We start from the raw sequence: 26,300 nt of genomic DNA, 5'->3' as shown, positions 1-26,300 counted from the left end.
AAAACTTTTCTATTCTACCACATTGTAAAACACTTTTCACGTTCTACCACAATCTGTCAAAAATATCTTTCAGTTTATGAGCATGAATTTGAGAAATTATATATAAATAATATTGTCCTTTTATAGCAGACACATGATACAACATTTATTATGGATAAAAGGAAGAACCAAAGTACAAAAAGACAAATAGCTAAATGACAAATTTTGTGGACAATAATTATTGTCTACCGGATTTAATAACTTTTAAAAAAAAACTTGTCCGTTAATACAACTTGGGAGAGCTTGTCCGTTAATACGATTTTTACATATGATTTGTTTCATATGTAAAAATATTAAAGTTGTCCACCGAAAATTTCAATGTTGTCCACTGAAAAACTCAATGTTGTCCACCAAAAGTTTCATTGTTGTGCATTTCTATATTGGTGGACAAAAATTATTTTCTGCTACAATTGTTTATATACATAGGGTGTAAACTTGTCTACCACTAAAAAATTATCCATAAGTTTCGGTGTGAGAAACATGTCTACTAAAAATTTCAATGTTGTCTACTAAAAACTTCAACATTGTGTATTTTTATATTTGTGGACTAAATTTATTTTTTTCTACAATTATCTATATATAAAATGTAAATTTGTCCACTGTTATATTTAAATCTCCAGCAAAAAAAAATAATGTAGTTGTAATTAAAAAAAAAGAAGGTAAAGAAGTAGAGAACGAAAATAAAAAGTGAAAAGCAAAAAGTGTTAAGAATTTTTAAAAAAAAAATCAAAAGTGAGATGAGAGAGAAAGATAATAAATAAAATAATAAATATTTTTGTTTAGTTTTTGACTAAGGGTATTATAGTCATTTTATTTAATGGTTATGATATTTTAAAAAAGAGTTTTGAGATGTGGTAGTTTGGAAACTACAGTGGTAGAGATGTGGTAGAATTGTTAGATTTCGCGTAAAAATATATATTTACATATGTTTACATGTGACATTAGTCAGTTAGATTGTGACATGTATCCATTTCTTTTAATTTATTTAGCATGAATATTAATTAATTAATAATGAATTTAAATAATATTAGTTATTGAACATTAAAGGGGATGTTCTCAATCAAACATTTTAAGTAATTTGTGTAAAAATAATAAATCTTATGTTATTTAATTATGAATTATAAAATGTTTAATGATATCTACTACTCCTTCTGTTTCAAAATATAAGATGTTTTAGAAAAGTTTTTTGTTTCATAATATAGGATATTTTCAAGTTTTTATGCAACTTTTAGATTAGTTTAGTATTTTATATTATGCAGTATTGTTTCTAATTGGTTGAACTTGTTAAAAGTAAAGATTTCTTAATCTGCGTGCTTTAGTTAAAACATCCTATATTTTGAAACGAAGGGAGTATTATTATACTAGTGATTTGAAAATCATTTAAAAATAATAAATCATATGTTATGTCTAGCTAACTAATATTTTGCATGATTTTATCTCAAACTATTACTTGATATAGGTTACTTCATTTTTGTTTCAACCAAGGATTAATTTTAGATTAAGTTATTGTTGGACATTAGTGCTTTACTTTCATTTTTGTAAGATATTATGGTTCTATAGAGTTAATGATTTCATAGGTTTTGTGCTACTTATAGATTTACGAACAATGAAGATGAAGATTACAAATATGTTATAGAGGAAATAAAAAAAAAAACATGAAGTGGAGTTTGTTTGAAATTGAATGCACGAAATTTGGACATTTTTTTGTAAAGTTAGGGTGCTTGAGAAAATATAAATTTAAACAGTATCTACTTGAATCATCACCGCACTACCAACATCTGGGTAGTCCTCTCGATACATGCCGGAGACAAGATTCGCCATTGTTCTGACAGGAGAAACAAAGCAAGAGTGAGACAGTGAGACAATGAGGCAAGAGAGATCCTAGGGTTTAGAAGGCACATATGAGAGATTTGCTTTTGCAAGATTACACTAAAAATTCAACACATAAAATTATTAGTCAAATTTATAAACAATAAAAATCATATTGTGGGTTTACAAGTTCAAATCATTAAACTGTATTCTCATCATTGTGACACGAACAATGAAAAATGAATGTTTTCCATATGTCATCAGACTTGGAAGATCAAAGAAATTTGAACTTAAAAACACACAGCTTTTTTTTTCCATATCATCAGATAATGAGAAGAAGATATATAGAAAAAAAAACAAAAGCATAATCAAAATTAGGCTAATTAGCTTACCAAAACTTAATGTCAATGCAGTGGGATCCTCACTATCTTTGACATGTTTGTAAATGGTTGCAACACCTTAATAAGCCTAGGATGTTTATCATTTCAGGATGGAAACTTATTTCCAAAACATCATGTTTGTCATTTCTTGTGTACAATGCAATACAATTTTGCACATCCAAGCAACCCGATACCAAGAGAAGGAGAAATCAAATTTAAGATCAGGGAAACCACGTATTGTATCACCATACCCATCTTTGTGAATCTTATGAGTTTTCCATGCATAATTCCATAAAATTTCCATCATCTAACATTTTTGCTATGCTTGAGACACGATTTGCTATGGGAAATTATGAAACTGAGAGCACAGAAAGAAAGGTGAAGAGAGCACGAAAACATTTTTGCTAATTCTTATTTTATTATTCGGTAACATAATCTTTTAGTGTCAGATATTATTTTACAAATTAAGTCATCTCGTTCATTAGCACCAACATTCAAAATAATTAATAATGATGTTTAAATCAATATTATCTATAAAGTATTATCTTCTTTATAGAAATTTTCATACATCGGCCAAATATTATCTTCTGTATAGAAATTTTGATTATATACGACACATTGCAGAGAAGCGTTTATGATGGACGTGGTTTGACTGAATCTAGCTTACTAACTTCCTACATTCAACGATAATAATATCAAACCCCATTTAGTTTTGAGTTTTTATCTGATATGTGCTTCTAATGAATGGAAACAATCGTCACTGTGATAAAGAGCTTGATTCAATGTTGATGCTTTGTTCTTCTGCTTCCCCATCATTGCCCATTGATTCAGAAGCAGGTTTCAAATGATCTTTCAAGTCCTCCAATATGTGAGGCTCTATTAGTTTCCAGAACAACGCTGAGTTTGTTCCTTGTAGTCCGATCCAGAAGACTTTTCCTTTCTTCTTAACCCGGCACTCCATAGATTTGCCTCTCAGAGCCTTTACTACCTTCTCAACACCTTCTAGACTTCCTTTCAATCTCAAGATAATGTCACCTTGCGATGTTCTAAAGCCGCTGTACATGTACCAGTAAGCAAGTGAGTGTGGTGAGAGCCACCGGTGAATCAGTTTTGGAATCTCTGGCTGACCCTTTGGCCAGAAATGATCAGCGTAAAACCCAAAGAATGAATGGGAAATGGAGTAGAATTCGAACGGTATAATATCCTCCTGAAAATCGCTCAAAGGATGCAACCACTCGCGGAACTGGTCATGTATGTGGTGTTTCAGAACCAGATGAGCCTGAGAATTCTCTCTGAATTCAAATTTGATCATGTGGCTCTTCTTCTCTTTGTCTGATTCGATTTGCAAGCCACCTAACAGCAAACCTACCAATACCTCACGTTGTTCTTTGCTTAGCTTCATGCTCAACGGTCTCTTCACCTCTTTTCTCTTCAAGCTCAGGATGTAATCAAGCTTTTCCATGAGCGGTGGTTCGATTTCATATTTCTTCAATCTCATCAGATCATAAACTCTCTCTGCCCGCACTTGTTTTCCACTATCTAGGTATCCCTTTAAAAGGGTGTTGCATGATCTAGCATTCACATTGATAGTCCCGTTGTTCTTCATTTCATCAAAGACATCCCCTGCTTTCTCAAGGTTGCCGATCTTAACCAGTGACTCCAAGTATATGTTATATATGGTCTGGCTAGGTTGACATTTCTCCAAGCACTCAACAAAAGCCATCTCCAACTTCTCATGTAAACCTAAATCGAAGTACATTAAGGCTATCTCGATGTATGAAGGTAAGAGCGGCTTCTTCCCGCTTTCTACAAACTCTTTTAAGAGAGATTCCGCAGATTCCACTTGCTGGAATTTACATAGAACCTCAATGATTTTGTGGTATCCAGTAACAGTTGCACCACCTAGATGCTTCTCCATCTCCCTAAATACCTCCAGAGCTTTTGCAAAATCGCCAACTTTTGAATAAGCTTCCATTTTATAAACAAACGCTTGAGAAGGTATACCGGAATCTAGATTAAGCAATTCAAGCCATGTCTTCTCAACTTCTTCCACACCTCCCTCTTTCGCATATGCTCTCAGTAACGAGACCACAACTTCTTTACTTTCCTGAAACCCCGCCTTCTTCATCTCTTCTCTTAAAGAATTTATCCTATCTTTGTCAACTTCGTCTTGACAACTATGCAGCCAGATCAATCCACTATAAATATCCTTCTGAACCTCAAGCCCAGTTGTCACAACATTGTGGAAGATAAACTCAGCTTGCTTAAGGTGATCATTCAAAGACCCTCCTCCTTGTTTGCTCAAGAGAGCTCTAAATAAAGAATTATGTAGACTAAGATGCGGTTGGTACCCTCCAAGCTGAATCATTCTGTTGTAAACACTACACGCTTCTTCGAGACAGCCTTCTACTGAGCTACTTAGATATGCAACTACAAGAATATGAAATGTAGACTCTCTTGGAACACGCCCTTGATTCAAAATATCGTCGAACACTTCTCGGCATTTCGTAAATTTCCGTTCTTTCCCCAAGAAATCAGCTAACTTGGTGGCTAACCCAAAATCAAACCTGTACCAATTCTGCTGTGTCATCCATCTATACACCTAAAAGATGAAAACTTTTAGCACAAATCAGCCACAAACTAAGCATCAACAAGCCATATCTAAAAGGTTGTTACCCTGAATCCAGTTTCGTTCTCACGAAGCCGCATACAATGAACAGCGATGTAAGTAGCATCTTCTTGACGAACCCATTTCTTTTGAGCATTCAAGAGCCTCACAAGCGTTACGGCTTTATGCGATGGGACCTCTTTACACAGCCACGCAAGCTTAGACCGTCGCCACTCCTCCGGCAACTCTTCCAATTCTCTCACTTCAAACTCCGTTTCCACTCTACGAGTCGCAACGTTTCTAATGTCGTTCCTGGCAGACTCCACATCACCGAAATCGTTGGCTTCATTGCTTCCTTCTTCCGATTCTGTAATGCCTGTAAGGTGTTCGACGAAAGTCCCGGTTCGTTGAGCTGTGGAATTAGCCGTGAAAAGTGGTGGAGTCCGCGGAGAAGGCTTGGAGAAGAATTGGGTTTTGTTCCGGTGAATTGTATGAGAGGAGAGGTGGCGGAGAGAGCGGCGTGAGTAGCTGTTGCGGTGGTGGATAAGGGAGAAGGAAAGGGAACGGAAGAGAGTTGAGCTGGAATTGATGAATTTGGGGTTAGAGGAGAGAGATGAAACGTTGAAGGGTGAGACGGCGATGGCGGAGGAGGAGGAGGAGGAAGAGGCGACGGAGAGTGATGAAGAGAAGTCGCAAGCTCCGGTGACAATCATTGTTGCATCGCTCACGGCCGTTGGATTTAGTTTGGTTTTTTTGCTTTAGTTTACTTTTATTTTTTTTATTTTCATAAGGTCGTCTCAAATATTATAGACAAAGATAATGTTTTGAAACTAAAAAATTATAACTCTTATACAAATATTTTTAATTACAAATATACTATAAATAAACTAGTAAACTAAAATTTTCATTTATAAAAATGTCAACTACTGTTTATGATTTAATTAAAACATAAATAAATTTTTAATTCATAAATAATAATTATGTAGGATTAATTTATCTTCAGATTGTGTTAGAAGAGGTAGAAAATATATATTAATACAAGTAGGTTCACTAGATTTTATATGGGAATGTTTGTGTTTAAGAATGATTCTTTTTTAATTTCTCGCTATGTTGTAATCCAAATAAGCTTTTTATTCTCACTATAAATGATGTTTAGACATGTACTTGTTCTGCTAGTTACCAATTCAAACGTTATTTCTGACTTTTTGTAATAACAATTGTTAAAATATATTTTCTGAATTCTTTAATGTTCCTTTCATTTGGAGGCTACTTTTATTAACTCTAATTTTTTTCTCACGTATATTACCTGACTAAATTTTGGTAGATGAAGGCAAGGTTCGGTCGCCATGACTCTACCGTCGCGAACAAGGAAAAAGACACAAATGATATATAACAATCACGGTCGTGATTCGTGAAACGCGGTTAGCCATTGAAAAGAGTCGCCGCAATTATTGGAAATAATTTGCAGGGACGGACAAAAGTCATATCTTCATCTAAAGACTAAAGCTAAAAAGTCGTTGCAATAAATTCAAAGTCCCCACGATAGAGATACGACGCAGCAGCGGTGTGTTAGTTTGTGTGTTTTCTATCACATAAAGTAGTCGTGGAGACTATGCTACCGACTACCGAACAGGACTAAAATTCACGAGAGGCATGGGTCTTGCACTCTTGCTCTATTTAGGATGATGGTACAAATTTGAGATAGAAAGAGAGAGAGGAGTTGCTTTTAAAAGCAAAAACGCAATCATATGGTCACCTTTTTTTATTTAGCTAGGATCAATATATACATCGTAAAGACTTACAAAAATAAGAAATTCTTGGCTAAGAATAAAATAAACGAATATATTTTTTATTCTGAAAACTCATAAAATGTAAAAGTTCTTTTGATTTTAGTCTCCATTCCCAAAATGTCAAATGAATAAGTGTAAAAATGCGATATATTTCATATTTCGATATATAAATTTTAATAAATATAACCGCAGAAACATTCTGCCATTTTATTTATGTTTTCAATTTAAAAAAAAAATTGAAGAGATTATATATAAATGTCAAAACAAGTTATACAATAGTTTTAATACATATATAATTCACATGGCGTGCATGTTATATGTTTGACTTTATATAAATACCAAAGACAAAGAAGATGGAGTAAGAATCTCAAGTAGAGAAAAAAAAAACTAAGAGAGAGAGAGAGGATGGTGATAAAGAAAATAGAGCTATGCATAGAGATTATGAAGATAGCAATGGAGTTCTTGGTGGTGGTGGCTGACGCCGTCAGAACCTTCTTGAGCCACTCTTCTCCGCCTCATGCTCACCACCGCCATGGCCTCTACTCTTACTCCCCCTCCCCTTATCGCCCTTCTTCACCTTACATCATGGGCTTTCTTCCCTGAGTTTGTATATTGTTTTTATTTCCTTTGATAAATGAATGTTCATGTAAATTCAATATTACTTAATTTTCAAAAAAAAAAAATAAGAACTAGTTTTAGTCATTCTCATACGTTATCACTTGAGTTTGTAATTATTTGTTTCCTTCTCCAATTTCGTGTTTTAGGTTCCAATGTTGAAAATTTGTTGTGGAAATAAAATACTTGTAACCGTGGATTACGATATTAAACTATTTCTTGCAACAGTAAATGACTAAATGTTACCAAATTGGAACAGAACAGATCTGAAACAAAGTTGGGCAAATTGAAAAGAGGTTGACGAATAAGACGTGCGTAAACACACTGGTCCCGTTTTCGGACAATAAGTCAATTAGACGTGTCTAGGCTCAACCGATTTCTCATTAATTTTATTTTATGTGATTTGTTAATAAGCCTAACAACTTAATTGACGCTTAAGCTTAACTTGTCAACTGTTTGTTTATTGCGTGATAAGTGTTTACAAGTTATTAAAAGTCACACATAGTTTTATATTCTTTTTTCTTTGTTTCCTACCCAAACCGACGAAGCTACACATAACCTAAATCCACCACGACATTAACCTTAACAGTTTCTTTTAGAGACTTATATAGTTTAATTGGAGTAGCTAGAGGAAAAATGCAAAAAAGATTGAGTGATGTCTTGGTCAGATGCTTCTAGTTTCTGTAGTTATAGATTTTACCTCATTTAATTATCACAATATAAAAAGCATTATAAAATGCTTAGTTTCTAATTTCGCTGTAAAGAAATGTAATAAGGTGAAAAAAATTGGTCAGTCATTTCAAATGCAGGTAAGACTAGGACGGTTAAACCACAATCAAGTTGTCGATTCGGTAAAAAGTGTATAAAATTAGTAAAAATGATGAACAAATCCCTAATTCGGTACATATTTGTTTGGTTACCACCAAATACATAAATTAGGTTGGAACTTGGAATAGAAACATACTGATCAGATTTTGTAACGCGTGTTACGAGTATTTGTGTGTATGTTGCTAAAATAGTTGGACCATCTATATTATTATTTTTGAAGTACATTTTGTGTTATGCCCTTGAAGTTTTCGTTATTTAATTTGTTTTATTTACAACATTAACCACTAACTAATTACCTAAAATAATAATTTCTGGAAACTCATTTAATGGAACTATTTAAATCGAGCTAATTTGATACATTTATTACCATAAATAGCTTGACAACATCTATACATTTCGATTTTTCCAAAAACAACTCTACGCATTAAATTTTTTCTCCCATAAAAATTTTTAAACCTATTTTAATAGATCCTTAAAGTCTGTATGATCTCTTAAATTTAAATGACACAGCCGAGTTTGAGTAACAAATGGTTAAAATCGCAATAATTATTATAACGTTAATAAAGTTCATAAAAACGAGAACCCAACTTTAGAAACTCAATAATCACGTATATTTAACTTTAGCATCAAGAAAAACATTTAATATAATATATACCGTGTTAAGAAACTGAATATTATTCTGCGATAATGTTATCAACTCAAATAGGAAAACACTCAAATCTCTCTTTTATTACTACGGATCGTAAACTCCTTGCTCATCAAGCATTTTCCATGTATAAATATCAACTTCACAAACGAAACACAACACACAACCAAAACCATTAATATGACGGTTTTGAAACACGGGTTAAACCACTAATATGACGGTTTGTTGTTATATAGCGGGAGATGTTATTAACATGACGGTTTGAATTAACATTAGTATAAATATAAAATATTGTTAATTCGGTTTTGAAACACGGATTAAAATTTTCTTTAATTATTTGGTCAATACCACTAATAAGAGTAATTTAACTAAAATTTTGTAAAACAATTAAATTATTGGTAAAATTGTGACTTAATCCGACAATAGCTTATAAATTACATATTTATGTATTTATTTCTCTTATTATTGTTCTAATAATTGATAATCCAAACAAAATTATTATTTAATTAAACAAAACAAATTAAATATATATAAAAAAAAATTGTTATTATTTTTTAAAAAATTGTTGTGCGGTATACCACAAATTAAAATATAGTTTTATGTTAATTCTCATGCAACCGATCAGACACAATCATTTGTTAATCGTTCCCGTACTTGATCATACTACACATAGCCGATCCACAAATTTATTATTCTTTATCGTAAAGTCTTGAGCAAGATATATTCTTTGTTTATTTAGAAACAGCAACTTTAATGCTATTTATTTGGAGGACCGATTTTGTAGGCATCTTTGTGAGGACCACTTTTGAGCCATGGTTGATTCTTCAATTGTTATTTTATTGTTATTTATAGAGATTCTCTAACTAAATTATATAATTGTTTAGATAAAATATATTTTTGTTTTTGTTGCGATTGTTTTTTGAACATTTTTTTAAAAAACATCTTGAGTATGAGTTTATAAGATAAAAACATTATATTCATGTCTACGTTGTGTAAGAATATAATTTTCCCTGCAATGTGTAGAAACTCAATCTAGATCCTTCCCTGCACGAAAGGAGACAGAAAGCAAGAGCTTGAAATCCTGCGTGGAGTAATGTGTTTCGCACACAAGAGTTGACTACGATTTTGTTTCGTTTGTGTGCACCAAATTTATTATGATTATAATGAACCAACGTTTGGATTCTGATTTCGCAAAGCAAACACTTCCTAGGTTTGCTTATTTTAATGCATACATGAATACCGGTAGTAAAACAAGCTACGGACTCAGCAATGAGCGACCTCTCTAGCCCTATGACCCTATCCAGAGTTTTTTGTTTGTTGACGACGTTAGCCCAATTTTTAGTTATTTTCCTAACCTGCTAAAGAACATCTCCAATGGTTCTCTATTTTTATCTGTAAACTCTATTATAGAGTAGTTTTGCTCCAATGAATCTCTATTTTCATCTCTATAATAGAGATTACTATTTTTTTCTCTATTTTTAGAGGAACTCTATTTTTTCCTCTATAAATAGAGGTGAACTATTTTATTTGCAAAGTAATCCTCTTAATCTTTAACTTCTTTTATTTATGACCAAAATAAATAAAATAAATATTTTTAAAAACTAATAATACAAATTTAATAAAATAAGTATTTTTAAAAACTAATAATATAAATTTAAGTATAAATATTTAGTTTAAAATATTGAGACTACCATTTGGAAAAGATAATTTCTATAAATTATAAAATTTATTTTTCATTCAATCCATAATAATTATTTTAATACAACAAAAACTAATAACTTAATAATCCGATAGATTATTTTGGAATCCACTAATATCGCTAAAATATTTAATTTAAATAAAAATAATAATTTTATGAAAGTGTTACAAATTTAAAGTAAAATGGGTTAGTTTACAATTTTTATAAATAAAAGGTGTTAATTGTAAAATAAAAAAAGAATATATTTGGAATATTCGTTTTTAGAGGAAAAAATAGAGAAAACCATTGGAGCAAATCTCTCCTCTTTTATAGAGGAAAAATAGAGAAAACCATTGGAGATGGTCTAAGCCTTCCAATATGAGGTTAATATAATTGTAATCTTTCTACTTGCTATTAGTGGACGACCTCTCGCGTCTCCCCAATTTACTTGGTTATCATAATTTTCTCCTCTAATTCTTTGTTTGAGTTTTGCTTATAGTAATTACTAATGATACAAGACTTGGTGGTGAGTCTTGTACCGTGATAGAGATGATGGCTTCACAAGCTGGCGGTCGCTTCTCTCTTGTGAAAGAAAAATGGTCGATGATGTAGATCTGACACGATGACGGTCGTTTTTCTCGTGTGTGATCGGTAAAAGGGGAAGTGCTGGCGGATTGAAGTACACCACAGAGATGTGATTGGTCTCTGATACAGTACACGAACTCAGCCTTGTGGAATCTCACACACAAGACAAAAAACAAGTTTATTCTCTCAAGAACACTTAAAGAGAAGAAGTAAGAAAATTCAGTGTTTTATTAATATCAAAGGTAACAATCGTACAACTGCTGCAGGGGGACTTTATAAGAGTCCTTCAGCTAGCCCTAAGGCCGAAAATAAATGCAAAATAATGCAACAAAAGAAAGCAAATAAAACCAAACACAAAACCATTGTTTTTGGAAAGTAAATAAACTAATTAAAGGAAATACTAAAGTAGACTTGATCTCTCTTGATGAGCAAGTCTTCTAGCCGTTGTTGGGGTTGGTGGGACCTGAAAGGATCAAAAATATTGAATAGGACTTACCTGGATGCGATCAAGTCAAAATTGATGTTCTCTGAATCACTTCGTGTACTACTCGATGTGCTACTTCAGGGTTCTTGTCTTGTACTTGATTGTTGGCTTGTTTATTGAAGTAGGGGTCTTCCTGGAGTTCCTCTAGAGTATCTTGGTCAGTCTCTTGATGCTCGTCCATGTCCTCTATGTCTTGGTCTTGATCTTCACTATCTTGATCGCTTTCAAGGGTGTAACTTGTATCACACGTCTCTAGCAGCTCCAATGTTTTCTCTTGGATTCTTGAGGTTCCTTGACCTGCCAAAAGAGGTTTCATACCTGGGGAACTGGTTTGATCAAGGCTCATTTGGGTGAAGGCTTCAGCAAGCTTTTCCTCGGCAATGTGATCATATTCGTTATGGTGGCATGATGGTGGTACAAACCAGTCGACGTCCTTCAGCTCTAGGGAGCTTACAATGTCTTGAACGGCTAGGTTAAACCTCTTCCTTAGCTGTTTAGCCTTAGATCATGTCATAGAGCCTTCTCGTACTTCTGGTACAGGATGTGGTACAGGATCTGGTTCAACGGTTTAGATTGTAGGATCGATGTCCGCATCAACTAATTACTATATATGAATGGTCCTCCACATTTACATGTGGTATTGATTGAGCTTGACACACTCTAATAGTTGTTAGAATCTCAAACTTCACAATATGTACACGCCAAAGATATTCCTATGATCACGCACTTAATATAGTTGCAATGCCGATGTCGATGATTACCACTTTTTATCAAATTGTATTGTTGTAAATCGTGGACTGTCACTTATTCTCAAACAACACTATCCACAAAACCGTTATCCCCTTCTTATGTGGCGTCATAAACCTTCACCACCACCACCAAATGTTACTAAAAGCATGTTTATTGTAAAACCAAAAGTATATAATTAAAAAAAATTCAAGACATTCCATAAAAATAGTTGAAGATGATTGCTCACCCTCTTTGTCAAAACCTCCATCGCGGTCGCAGCAGCCGCTACACACAAGATAAAGACGCCTAAAAGCCACTTGTTGATCTTAAAAGGATCCCGCCTAAGTTCCCTCTCACAAAAGCTATGAAATACACTGGCAGAAACAGGAGAACAACCAGTTGAAGAGCAAGCTCTGATATGGCGAGGCCGAGAACCAGTTGTGTTACCCCACCTACAAAGAAGGCCAAGAACCCAGACTACGAACTCGATTGTTGCATCTTTCCAGCCCCCAACATCAAGAGCCCCCATAGAGAAACAAGATAACCCTCTATGAACCGTGGCACGAAGGAAGTTGACAATGGGGTGAAGAACCGAGGTTCCACTCGCGTAGGTAAGTATTATCACCGGAGGTGCTATCGATCCGAGGATGAAACTCGCCAGCAGTCGCTTCAATTTCGACAATTCCATGTCTTCTTTGATGAAATATGATGAATTTGAAAGAAGCAAAACGATGGTGAAGATGATGAAGTTGAAAGAAACTGTGAAAGACGCAAGATGAACGAAGATGAATATGAAGCAAGACTGGTTTCTAAACTGAGTTTCAATTTAGTCCCACGGTTTTAATAGATATATACAGTCTGTTTAATACAAGATTTTTCGTAAAACAACTTCTTTATTTAATACAAGATTTTTTTTGTAAACTTTAAATGCACAAAACAAGCTAAGATTTTCTAAATTTTTTTATAGTTAACAAAAATGAACTTTAATGTAAAATATTAAAAGGTTATAGTTCATTACTTTATCTATACTATTAAAAGAGAAACATTTTTAAAAATTGGTAGAATCAAACACATGACTTAACAGAAATACCCAATGTATTTAATTGATGTCAAATAAATACCCAGTGTATTAAATTGATGTCAAATAAAACTTTATTTTTTAAAAATTGGTAGAATCAAACAAAAATACCCAATGTATTTAATTGATGTCAAATAAAACTTTGTTTTTTAAAAATTAGTAGAATCAAACACATTACTTAACAGACGTTAACATGTGTGACGGAATTTCTAAACCGGGTTTCAATTTTAGTCCCACGGTTTTAATAAATATATACATTCTGTTTAATACAAGATTTTTTGTAAAACAACTTCTTTATTTAATACAAGATTTTTTTTTTTGTAAACTTTAAATGCACAAAACAAGCTAAGATTTTCTAAATTTTTTTTATAGTTAACAAAAATGAACTTTACTGTAAAATATTAAAAGGTTATAGTTCATTACTTCATTTAAAATAAAATATGAACATTAACACTATACAAATTAAAATGTTACCCAAAAACTAATGCCAACAAATGATTGATTAATCGGAGGAAAGGAGATTATTATTGGTTCATTGGTTGTGCTAATTAACTGCTTTCTTATGTATTTGAGTTTCACATTCATTTCTAAGTACTTTTAACAAACGTTACTATTTCTTTTTGTATGTAATGTTTCCATGTTTTAACGCTCATGACTCGTGTTTAGAAAACATATAAAGGATCACATAACCATTCATTTTTACTATTAAATTAACCCTGACTAAGAGTGAGATAAGATATCAAGAAGTCCAGAGTGTACGTACATAGTATATAAGATTATGGAATGTACGTGGTAGATTTTGAAGTGTGAATAAAGAATCAAAAGTAACAACGTTGTAGTCCCGTCCCACACCCAAAGTAATTAAGTCTTATTTTTTTGTAATGTGAGTACCCTATCTATCTCTCACTTTAGAATACTCTCTCCACACCCAACTATATATTAATGTCCAAATCATGACAATTATGTTGTGGGTTTTCGTAAGACAAGTGCTTCGTCTATAAAAAGCTAAGATCAACACCCTTCACCTATCCATTATCGAAATAAACACACCTAAACGCCACATGTCCATCCGTTTCATATGCACACTTCAACATAATTTAGTATTATCACCTTGGGAATTCTAGATTTATAGGTCGTATGTATCTCATTACCTTCCCCGCCCTAATTAAAATTATGAGAAATCCAAAACGCATTTCCATCCAGCCGCTAAAAATATTATTGCCAACAGCACTAACCTAACAGATTTCTCATGCTGCAACTCATTCAATACATCGAGCCTTCTTTTTCGCACACTTACAAACACGTTACTTCATATACATATGTAAGGACGACTAAATTCACATTTCATTCAACATCAAAACATATATACAACTTTGAACAGTATTTTAATTTCCGGGTGCAAGCACAGCACAGCATTTTTCTCACTCTACGCTCTTTTTTACTCTTAAATGTCTCGCCTTGTAGCAGAAGAGACGATCATGCGTCGCCGTTTCATTCCATGGAGATCATTAGCTCATCGTTTACTTTAGGTAAACTTCTCAAGAACGTTAGCGACGTTCGAAAAGTACAAGTCGGCGACGATACTCCTGTTCAGAGTTCTTTTACCGAGAAGGTTCATCGTCACTCGACGGAGATGACGATTATCGCATGCGGCCTGTTCCCTTCGTTCTATCTTTCAACAACCTCACTTACAACGTCTCTGTTCGCCGGAAGCTTGAGTTTCACGATCTGGTTCCATAGAGGAGGCCATCTTTCTCCAAGACCAAGACTCTTCTAGAAAACATCTCTGGCGAAACTCGTGACGGAGAGATCCTTGCCGTTCTTGGAGCTAGCGGTTCAGGTAAGTCCACTCTCTGATCGACGCTTTAGCTAGAAATAGATATTCGATGAAGCCAGAGAGATAATTTTTTCGACAACACTAGATTAACCACAAGTGTTGCAATGGAAAAATATCAAGGAAACCACAGATCTAGAAGATATACATTAAGAATATTAAGGATCTAGAAGATATACATTAAGAATATTTACACTATATCTCTTATGTATTATTTATATTTATATTTATCTTAGAATAGGAAACTCAGCCTTATCATATATTTACCATTATGTATAAATACTCATATCTTATGTTAATGAATAAACCAAGCCTTTCTAAATTATATCATGATATCAGAGCATCTGCTCTTGTGACCTGACCTAAATTTCTTTTCTATCGCCGCCGTTGCTTGGCTTCAGCAACCACTGCCTTCGTTCTAAAATCGTTAACCTAGCCACCGCTGCTGTAATAGCCAGTGTTGCTTCCGCTATCTTCTACTATCACGATATTGATTTGAAGATTTGACTTGAAGATTTGGTTTTTAAGTTAATTCATCATCAACTTCGACATATGTTCTACCATTCTACTAGTGTTTTGGTGAACCAAACACATGTGATTTTATTCTACTGCCATGCCGCTGCTGTACAAGCCGCCGCACTTCTACAAAACTACTGCTACTATACTTTTCTACACCGGCCGCTCCTGTTCATTCACAAGTTGCTGCCAATACTATAAACTTGTCCAATCTCATACGTGTTACGACGTATGAGCTTGCGGAAGGGTATCAAGGAAAGCAGAGATCAAGGAGGATCTAGAAATATACATTAAAAATATTTACACTATATCTCTTATGTATTATTTATATTTATATTTATCTTAGAATAGGAAACTCAGCCTTATCATATATTTACCATTATGTATAAATACTCATCTTATGTTAATGAATAAAAGCCTCATCTTATGTTAATGAACATATTACCGGATTAATTAACGCGCGTTACTGAAATGGTCTCACACACATCCGTTTCATATATATTAGAGTCTCTTGCCGTATAATTCAAAATGTTTTCACAATTAGAACAACATTATTGAAAGTTAAATTTACAAGAGACAGCCTACGTACATGTGTAGTACATACTACATGCATTTCACGGTATATTATAATATAATGTATCTGAAACTGAATGTAATAAAGTTATACGCTTTAATGGGCTTCGTAATCTGTAAATGGGCCAAAGAGGCGGTATGGGATTGATCCAGCAGCGGACGTGTTCCACAAATCCTAGTCTACGTAGGTTTTGTGTGTTTTCTCTTTTTCTTTATTTTGCTTAGGTGATAAACTCAAAAGTGTTTTGCAATATTAGTAGAATTAGGAAGAAAGGTTTCGTCCTATAAATACGACTCGTGTTGTTGTTTCGGATCATCTTTTGCCTTGAGAATTACCAACAATACCCAAAAGAGGACAACAATCCAGTACTGTGCATTCCTTGAGAATTCAACCTTTGGTAAGTTGATTTAATTCTGCCTCAGTTTCAGTTTTCTTTTTTCGTTTTTTTTTTCTTGAAAATTTGTGAATTTTCATTAGAGAAAATGTATTGTAGTAGCTACAATAAAGGTTACACATCCGATAAGCCTTGCCAAAAAAAGAAAATCAAGGGCTATCGATATAAGACCATCATTGGTGGAAAAGGGGGTTCCGTTCTATACAAACTTTAGCCAGTCTCTCAACAAATGCTTGAAAAGCTTCCTGTGACTCCTTGCAAGAATTGCATCTCTAACTCCTCTGTCCAGCGCTCTGAATAAGACATGTGGTGGAGTGATGATATTGTGATGTAGCCGATTGTTTCTCTCCATCTAGATGGTGTAAATGACTAGTTGTGCAACAAGTCTCCTAAGGGTCCTGGTGGTGGTGGCATCAGAAGAATCCAACCAAGCTGATAAGGCCTCCCAAGTGTGAAACACAAAGGGCCGGTAGCCCAATCTTCTTGTTACTTGTAACCAAATTTCCTCACTCAGTTCATAGCGTAGGAATAGGTGTTCACGAGTTTCAAGCCCTTGTCCACAAATGCAACATGTAGTTACTAGTTGCATTCTCCAGCTTGCCAAACGAGATCGAGTAGGGAGCCGATCTAGATGCATGAGCCAGAACAGAAAAGCATGCCTGGGGGTTGCCCCTTTAAACCAAACCTGCTTTACCCAAGGGAGTGGGTCAGATCTTTGCCTTAGCGCCTCTCAGGTTTGCTTTGCGTTGAAAAAGTCTTTCTCTTCGCCATCGATATTCCAGAGAAAAGAATCGGAAACATGGCAAATGGCTGGTGAGGGGATTGTGGTGATATAAATATGTAATTGCTCCGCTTGTGGTGAACGAGACGGCCTCAGCAACCAACCTGAAGGAGTACAGGCATCTGCAACAACAGCGTTGAGTGGGATACCTGTTTGAGCTGGTCCAGTAGGGTCGATAAAGTGGATGAGCTGTCCAAAAGGAGACCAGCAGTCATACCAAAGCTTGTCTGCTGACCATTTCCTACAACACATCGAAGAAAACGGATAGCAAGAGTACGCAGGCGCAAAAGTGTTTTCCACGTCCACGAGTTTGCCTTCTTCTCATCCAGAAGCCAAAATGTACCCTCTTTAATTTTATTATTCTTTAGCCACTGAGCCCACAGGGAGTCCCCAGTAAACAGCCTCCATATGAGCTTAAGACAGAGTGTTTTATTCCAAGTAGAAAAACACCTAAACCAAGACCCCCTTCCGCCTTAGGAAGACAAAGTGAATTCCAGGAAACTTTTGCGGCTGGCTTCTTGTTTATGTCCCCCGTCCACAAGAATCGAGAACAGAGACTCTCAATCTGTTTTATGCAGGCTTTAGGCAGGATGAAAGCTGATGCCCAGAAGTTAACTGTTCCATAGATGACTGATGATATGAGAGCCATACGTCCCGCATATGACAGAGCATGAGCAGACCAGGTTGTGAATCGGGAGGCAACTTTGTCAATAAGCGGTCTGTAGTCAGCAATACGAAGCTTACGGTGCATAAGGGGAAGTTCCAAGTACCGGAAAGGAAATGAACCAAACTTGAGACCAAGAGAAAAAATCTCTAAGGTTTCACACTGGTTCACCCCTGCAACATAAAGCTCAGTCTTGTCCTTGTTCATAGAGAGTCATGACATGTCAAGAGAATTCCTGTAAAACTGCAGTGATGTTGAGCAGGGAATCCTTCTTGCCGTGAAAGAAGACCATTATGTCATCTACAAAAGCAAGGTGTGTGACCTGCGGATTGGAGGTTGTTGGATGTAGACCTATGGAAGTATTCTCATAACTTTTGATTAGTAGTTGAGAGAACACTTCCATAGCGATGGTGAAGAGGTAGGGAGAGATCGAGTCGCCTTGCCTGAGACCTTTCGCTCCCTTGAAATACCCACAGGATTCACCATTGACTGAGATTGAGAACATCGGAGTTGTGATACACTGGCTGATTAGATTTACAAAGTGAGGGGGAAAGTTCATGGCGCGCAGAGTGTTGATGATGAACTCCCAATGCACTGAATCAAAGGCTTTCCGGAGGACAACCTTTAGTAAGCCACGAGAAGAGATGTTTTTCTGGTTATAACCTTGAATGAGCTCTGTTGCAAGCAGGACATTCTCCACCAAGAGGCGGTCTGGAATGAACGCCGATTGCGAGTTGGTGATGAGATCCGGCAAAACAACCTTAAGACGGTTTGCTAGGAGCTTAGTAACCACTTTGTAGATGGTATTGCAACATGCAATCGGGCGAAACTCACCCATTCGAGATGCATTGGGGGTTTTTGGGATGAGAGAGATCAGGGTGGAGTTCCATTGCTTGAGTATTTGTCATGAGGCGTAGAATTCAAGGAAAACATCTACAAGATCATGTCCTACTGTGTTCCAGTGAGCAGTGAAAAATTTGACACTATACCCATCTGGTCTAGGAGCCTTGTTACGGGGCAGAGAGAACACTGCAAGCTTTATTTCCTCCGGAGAGAAAGGCTTTGAGAGTATCTGGATTGCAGAGGATGAGCACCGTTGCGGTAAAAGAGTAGCCAGTTCCCTAACACTGGGAGGTGTTGCGTTGGAAGAATTACCAAGGAACTCTGTATAGTAGTCCACTGCAATTTGTTGAATACCTTGCTTCGTATCCACCACCTGATTAGCATCATCAAGGAGAAAAAGGATCTGATTCTGTCATAGACGCGTAAGAACCACCCTGTTGAAATTTTTTGAGTTGCAGTCTCTATCCTTTAACCAGCAGATTCTCGATTTTTGCCTAAGGTAAGACTCTTCTGCTTTTGCCAGGGCAACCCATTTTTGATGTGCAATCTTTTCCTCGTGTTGCGTTTGCGGTGATGGGGAGTTAAGCAGACTCTGTTGACAAGTAAGTAACTCCTCAAATGCTTCACTTGTTCGTTTTTCTAAAGCTGAGTAGTTTTCTCTAGCGAAGGTTCGAATGACATATTTAAGCTGCTTCAGCTTCTTGGACAACTTCAGCATCTTCGAGCAATCGAAAGAGAGAGCATTTCACCACACGTTTATCAGAGGAGCAAACTCCGGGTTTTGATTGAGGAGCGAGAGAAACTTGAATGGAGTTTTTACCTTTTGCGTGCCAGCGTCCAAGAAAAGACAACATGGGCTATGGTCCGAAAACCCTGGCTCACTAAAGACACCGATAGAGTTTGGAAAAGTGGATATTCAGTCCTCATTGACGAGGATACGGTCTAATTTCTCTGCAATCAAGCCAACCTCATGCTTGTTAGTCCACGTGAACGTGTTACCACAAAAGGGAAGATCGAAGAGGCATGACTTGATCAGACAATCCCTGAGGTCCCTCATTCCCCCTGTAAGAATTACCAAGTTGGGATTAGAGTGCTCCTGAGGAGAAATAATTTGGTTAAAATCCCCCAGGACTGTCCAAGGCTTGTTCAACATTACAGGAGATGAGGAAAGAGATTGGAGTTCATCCCAAAGAATCTTTCTTTCCTCACAGGAAGTGGAGGAAGCATAGACGATGGAGACCACCAATTCCGTGGAAACAAACGGCAGCTTAACTAGACAGACGATCATTTGTAAAGATTTCGACAAAACAGTGACTTGGACCGAGGGGTGCCATACGACCCAAATCTTACCAAGCTCAGAGAAATCATAGTTATCCGAATAACACCAGCCCGGGACTACACTGGAGACAAAATTTCAAGCCTTCGCAGGGCTCACCCGAGTTTCAAGAATTCCACTAAAAAGAGGCTTATGTACTTTTAGCCATTTCCGGAAGCTTCTACGCTTTATGGGATCATTAAATCCTCTTACATTACGACAAAATATATCCATATATGGGATATTGGTTTAGAGGGATAAGGGGCCTCTACCCCGAGCTCTAGTATCCTTCTTCTTCAACAACCGCTTGGAGATAACTTGGAGGAATCTGTCAGATTCGGCTTCAGGATTATCATCATCCCCAGAGAGACTCTCTTGCTCAGAGCCCGACTCCTGAGCATCAATCGGACCACCCTTTGATGGTAAATGAGCAAAAAGATTCGTAGTTAGATCAATACACAACTTAGCTTCATCAGTTATCTGACCATAAGTTTTTACAGTAGCCGGCTTTGAAGGTACGCTTGTCGGAGCAGAGGTTGCTGGCTTTCTTTTTTTCGTTTTGCTGAGAACTTTTATTTTTTAGCTAGATTATTATCGATACATTCATGTTTATGTACTCGTTAATTGGTTAAATATACTTGAATTGTGTTGTATTTCTTGTATTGATTTTCTTTCCTTTTTTTCAATTTTTTTTTCTTTAATCTAGGGTTGATTATCTGTTTAATTTATTAGATTGGGAATACGTTGTATATTAATTTAGGAACACTAATATTTATGATGATGTAATTACCAGAATTCATCGCGTTGAGAATATATATATGTCTTTAGTTTGTTTTTTGTTTTTTGTTTGTACTTTGCTGATTAGAATCAAGGACGTATGGAGGTGTCGTTGGAGGTGTTGACGCTCACCGCTGTTGCGATCGGTGTTCCATTGCTCGTACTCTTCTGCGCGCTAGAGGCGTGAGCTACGTCTAAAATACGACCAGATGAAATCATTGCCGCATGTCAGAAACTGCATATGCGGTCGCAACCACTGCCCAGAGTATCTCAAAGATCTCAAAGCACCCGAGAAAACACTTGAAAAGTCCAAGTGCAACGAAAAATGATTGCCAGCTACTTGAAGTATAGGCCAACACATGGCCACACATACAAACCAACACATGACCACACATACAAACAATATAAATGTCTTGTTAACTACGTGAACTATTGTTATTACATAAGGACATTCATAAACAAACATAGCTTATGTGTACAACACCATAAACATTCAACTCCGGTGTTTGATTAGCCGGAATCCAGCGTTGACCAGAATTTACAAACGTTGACCATTGTTAACCGGCGTTAACCAGTATTGACCGGCGTTGACCAGAAAAAATATTCAAATTTTTTTTTTCCCTAAAAATAATATTTTTTTTTGCTTTTATATATTTTTGATAAATAAATAAAAAATATAAATGATTTTTCTAATTTGTAAAAACAAAATATAACAACAACAAAAATACTAGAAAATTATATACCAAAAAAAAATTTAAAATTTTATGACAAACAGAATTTATGGTATCTAGTAACTAATTTTGTTAATACAGAAAATATACCAAAGCAATATAATATAACTATACCACCAATACTTTATGTGTAGTAGATATTTTCATCAAACTATAACAAACATATACATTTTCCTTTTAAAAATCATTTTTTATTTTGTAATTTCAAAGGTAGGGGTTTTAAATATTTTTTTTTCCTTTTTACTTATTTATAAGATTATGTCATTTGAAATATATCCAAGGCATTGCCAACTATTTCTTTGATTTTAGAAAACTAACCTTTGATTTTACAAAATCAACTTTTTTAATTATGCCTTTCATGTAAATAAATAGAATTTTTATTATTTTCTTCCTTTCTTTTTCTTAGTAAAAACAAATAAATAGTTGGCAATGTCTTGCATATATTTCAAATGACATATTATTATAAATAAGTAAAAAGAAAAAAAAATTTAAACCCCAACCTGTGAAAATACAAAATAAAAAATGATTTTCAAAGGAAAAGATATATATTTGTTATAGTTTTATGAAAAAATCTACTACACATAAATTTTTTGTTGGTATAGTTTTATTATATTACTTTTGGTATATTTTCTGTATTAAAAAAATTAGTTACTAGATATACCATAAATTTTGTTTGTCATATAATTTTTAATTTTTTTGGGTATATAATTTTTTTATATAATTTTTGTCATATAAATTTTTGTTGTTATTTTTTTTGGTAAATTATACAAATCATTTAGCTTTTTATTTATTTATCAAAAATACATAATATATATATATATTATTTTTAGAAAAAAAATAAATATTTTTCTGGTCAACGCCGGTCATCACTGGTCAACGCCGGTTAACACTGGTCAACGTCGGTCAACACTGGTCAACGCTGGATTCTGGCCAACTAAACACCGGAGTTGAATATTTATGGTGTTGTACACATAACCTATGTTTGTTTATGAATGTCCTTATGTGATGACAATAGTTCACGTAGTTAACAAGACATTTATATTGTTTGTATGTGTTGCCATGTATTGGCCCATATTTCAAGTAGCTGTCAATTATTTTTCCTTTTAATTAAGCACAAGACCCATATAGATCGTATTAATATGATTACAGTATTTTCTTGGTCAAAGAATACATAAGTTTGGTAGATTTTCTTATTTTTTTGGTTATGAATTATAAGGGTCTCTAATGACGCCTTTTATTTATTTATTAAATACTTGTTTAATTTCCATATTGTTTTTCTTTAGTCTTCTCTTTTTAATTTGTTTTAATATATATTATTTCTTTTTAATAAGCTACAAATATTTTCATAAAACAGATATAGCAGATTCTACATCATATATATTGTTATTAGTTCTGCAACTATGAAAATATATATATATATATATATATATATATATATATATATATTTATATATCTGAAATAGTGAAATATATCATAAACAAAAACTAAATCAAACAATTAATTAGATTTAGATATGATTTGTCATTAACAACCGTGGGCATTATGAGAATGCGCATGTAAGGATCGCAAGCCAAGTAAAGATTCTTCACCTCGTGGACAAACTAAGGAACGTGTACTGCATATATGTGTAAAGAAAGGTGTCGATGATGGAGATCAGCGGATGCTGCCGCCAAGGGCACGAGCTTTAGATTCTTTTAGTTTTGCTCTAAGTGTTCTGTTATTCGTACTTGTAATTGCTTTAGTTTGCTTGCTTTCTTAATTATCTCCACATAAATAAATGGGACTCTCTACTCTCTAGTCTCTAACTAATTCTCTCGTATCTCATCCATGATCCTTCATTCCTATGTCTATACGTATACTACATGATGAATATAAAGCGTGTTATGTTATAGGTTATTATCATTTGGTCTGCCCAAATCATGCTTGTATATATAATCTATCATCGTACCAACTTAATCTTTCAGTATTAGAAGATAACTAATTTAGAAATTACTCAGGATTTAATTTGTGAAATTAGTATTAAAAATCAAGCCAAAAAATTAGAAAATGTTGCCTAGTTATAATACAATAAACTTTAATTTGTATATTGGATATTTCCTTCCAAAATTTGTTACCACCAAGCAATTAAATCTCTATAAGTACTAACTACTACATACGTTCTATCCCACTTTATTTAAGTAAAATCCTACCTCACCAACAACAATTTTTAGTTTCAAGTTTCAACCAAAGATCATTCCAAGCGATTTTTTTTTTTTTTTGGAGCCTAACCCCCTGAAATCTTTGATACAAAACAAAGGTAACCGATCCCAAAAATGAAAAGAAGAGTGAAGATGATTGCTAACTTGCAAACATAGTATTGCATAAATACTAACTAGGTGATATCCATGCTACAACAAGAGGTTACATTTTCTCCAAAGATTGTAATATAGTCTACAAAAATTATAGTTGTATTAATTTTTTTAAATTATTTTGTTTATGAAAATGTTTATTTTAAATATTGTAATTTTTTGGTAAATTGACATATATTTTTTTTTTTGAATTTCACATATATATTTTTGTATGTATGATATCAAATAAACAAATAAATTAATAGCGGAAATAAAGAAATAATATATAGATTACACATGGCTGTGTAACTGAATTGGTTTTTTTTTAATTACATATTGTTTGAGAATATAATTAAACGGATAGTCATACAAAACAAATTGAATGTTCAATTAAAACAAATAGATTGATACTGGAAATAAAGAAATAATATATAGAGTTATTCATGGCTGTGTAATTGAATTTAGTTTTTTTTGTTTGAGAATATAATTAAATGGATAGTCATATAAAAAAATTGAATGTTCAATTAAAACAAAAACAAATTCTAAAAAAATTCAAAAAAATTAGAAAAACATAAAGTCATCGCAACTATTGGAAGATTAATATATTATGTATAATAGTATATTGATAACTGTAAATTCCGTAATTTTATTGATATAATATGGCTATTTAGTTCATATTAGTAGATTTTAATTTTGGATATATCAAAATAATTATATGTGTGTATAGTCTTAAAACATTCAATAGTTCATATTCTTGTCATAATCATGGTTTTCACGGCTATTAACCATGATATAAGTATGCTTTTTGAGTCTTTTGATTTGTAGAAGCTAAGTTTTGGAAGTTTTACAAATTTGCCCGAAGTTTTCCAAAATTGCAACACAAGTTTCTGACGTGTTTTAGGACATATATATATATATATATATATATTGTTTTTGGGTTTTAGAGACCCTGATTTATTTTCTAGCAAGTTTTATTTTCTGCAACCCTGTGAGATTTTAAGAGCTTTTGGGGAGACAGAGATCTGAACTGCTTTGAGAGAAAAATTCATAAACTCCCTCTTTACTCTTATAATTTCAATTGCTTATTATTCAAAAAAGATGTCTTGTTCTTCGTCAAACATGTCTGAGTAGTTTGCATGTTAGGTTCAGGGTTTTTCACAGAGATTTTATGATTTATTAAATCTGTTTATTTAGGATTCATTATCTTTATAGATCTTCATCATAGGTTGTTATTCATATTAATCATTGATTAGCCATCTAGAGTTAATAACCTAGAAAAATAAATTGATATGAGAATATAATTGATTTTCCTGATTAAAAACTTTTGATGAGCAAAATTACTTTTTACAAAGAGATTTGATTTAGTAATTTTGTGAACAATCTAAACTTGTTTTTCAAAGCTGATTTTTAACCTAGAATTTTACAAAGAGATATGGATTTTCTGGTTTTAAATTTAGATAATATTTGCGGTGAGAACTGATTTATTTTACAAAAGAGTTTAGAGTTCTAGATCTGATCTTAATTGCTTGAATCCTATTTAATTATTGATTTAATATTTTATAATTTCCTGAGAAATTCTCTAGACCTAGCTTTTTAATCCATTGAATTTTCACAGCTTTTATTTTAATATTTTGCATTGCTTTTCTTATTTAAATCAACTTGTTTAGCGTAATTATAAAACTCTATAATTTATTGTGTAATCTTGAGTCTTTGTGGAATTCGACCCCTAAATACTACAATGATCTCTTAATTTGAGAGAGTACGTCTAGGTTTAATTTGAGCATATCATCTGATTATACCATATCAATATCTTGATCTCATTATACAAATTCTTTTAAAAAATTATATTGTTTCTATTTGTCTGATATATACTATCATTTTATATTGTTTGTTTGTCGTATTTACTCACATTATTTTGTAAGATATTTTAAAATATTAATTATAGTATTATAATTGTGAGCAAATAAAACTTCTTAATTTATCAAACCACAATATTTTATTTTTTCAACTCGCTGATGGAAAATTATACACACATTTCTCATATAAATTGATTAATATATGTTTGTTTAAAAAAATATTCAAATCACAACATATGTAGGAAAAAAAAACTACTGCTTACCAAAAAAAAACTTATTTATTAATGATATGTAATTTATGAGAATTCAAAACAGTTTGTAAATGAAATTAAAGAAAGATGATAGGAAAATAATAATTTTAAATCTAACAAAAACTTATAAATATAATAATTAAAAATAAATCATATTTTATTTTATC

At 33.6% G+C, this 26,300-nt stretch overlaps 2 protein-coding genes and 1 long non-coding RNA gene across 3 annotated transcripts; 1 reads left to right on the top strand and 2 right to left on the bottom strand.

Annotated features, from left to right (window-relative positions):
* Positions 1-2,875: 2,875 nt before the first annotated feature.
* LOC104766901 (pentatricopeptide repeat-containing protein At2g15820, chloroplastic) lies at positions 2,876-6,331 on the bottom strand. The gene is made up of 2 exons (XM_010490878.3): positions 4,905-6,331; positions 2,876-4,830 (listed from the first exon to the last, which is right to left on the bottom strand). Exons 1-2 carry the CDS (start codon positions 5,547-5,549, stop codon positions 2,986-2,988), a joined length of 2,490 nt encoding a protein of 829 aa, XP_010489180.1. The 5' UTR covers positions 5,550-6,331; the 3' UTR covers positions 2,876-2,985.
* A 600-nt stretch (positions 6,332-6,931) lies between these two features.
* Positions 6,932-7,453, top strand: LOC109130966 (uncharacterized). Its single transcript, XM_019241174.2, has one exon. It carries the CDS (start codon positions 7,032-7,034, stop codon positions 7,227-7,229), a length of 198 nt encoding a protein of 65 aa, XP_019096719.1. The 5' UTR covers positions 6,932-7,031; the 3' UTR covers positions 7,230-7,453.
* Positions 7,454-11,188: 3,735 nt separating this feature from the next.
* LOC104766903 (uncharacterized) lies at positions 11,189-13,060 on the bottom strand. The gene is made up of 2 exons (XR_015590701.1): positions 12,439-13,060; positions 11,189-12,326 (listed from the first exon to the last, which is right to left on the bottom strand). It is a non-coding gene; the product is annotated as an uncharacterized LOC104766903 (long non-coding RNA).
* Between the last annotated feature and the right edge of the window lie 13,240 nt (positions 13,061-26,300).

Source organism: Camelina sativa, chromosome 19 (assembly GCF_030686135.1).
Source record: "Camelina sativa cultivar CO46 ecotype springtype chromosome 19, ASM3068613v1".
Lineage (NCBI taxonomy): Eukaryota > Viridiplantae > Streptophyta > Magnoliopsida > Brassicales > Brassicaceae > Camelina > Camelina sativa.
Note: the sequence above shows the minus strand (reverse complement) of the source record. Positions and strands in the feature narration are given on the sequence as shown.

Coding starts and splice junctions, on each gene's coding strand:
- LOC104766901 (XM_010490878.3), bottom strand. CDS start 5,549: ATGATTGTCACCGGAGCTTGCGACTTCTCTTCATCACTCTCCGTCGCC. Junction 4,831..4,904: donor AGAACGAAACTGGATTCAGG/GTAACAACCTTT, acceptor TTCATCTTTTAG/GTGTATAGATGGATGACACA.
- LOC109130966 (XM_019241174.2), top strand. CDS start 7,032: ATGGTGATAAAGAAAATAGAGCTATGCATAGAGATTATGAAGATAGCA.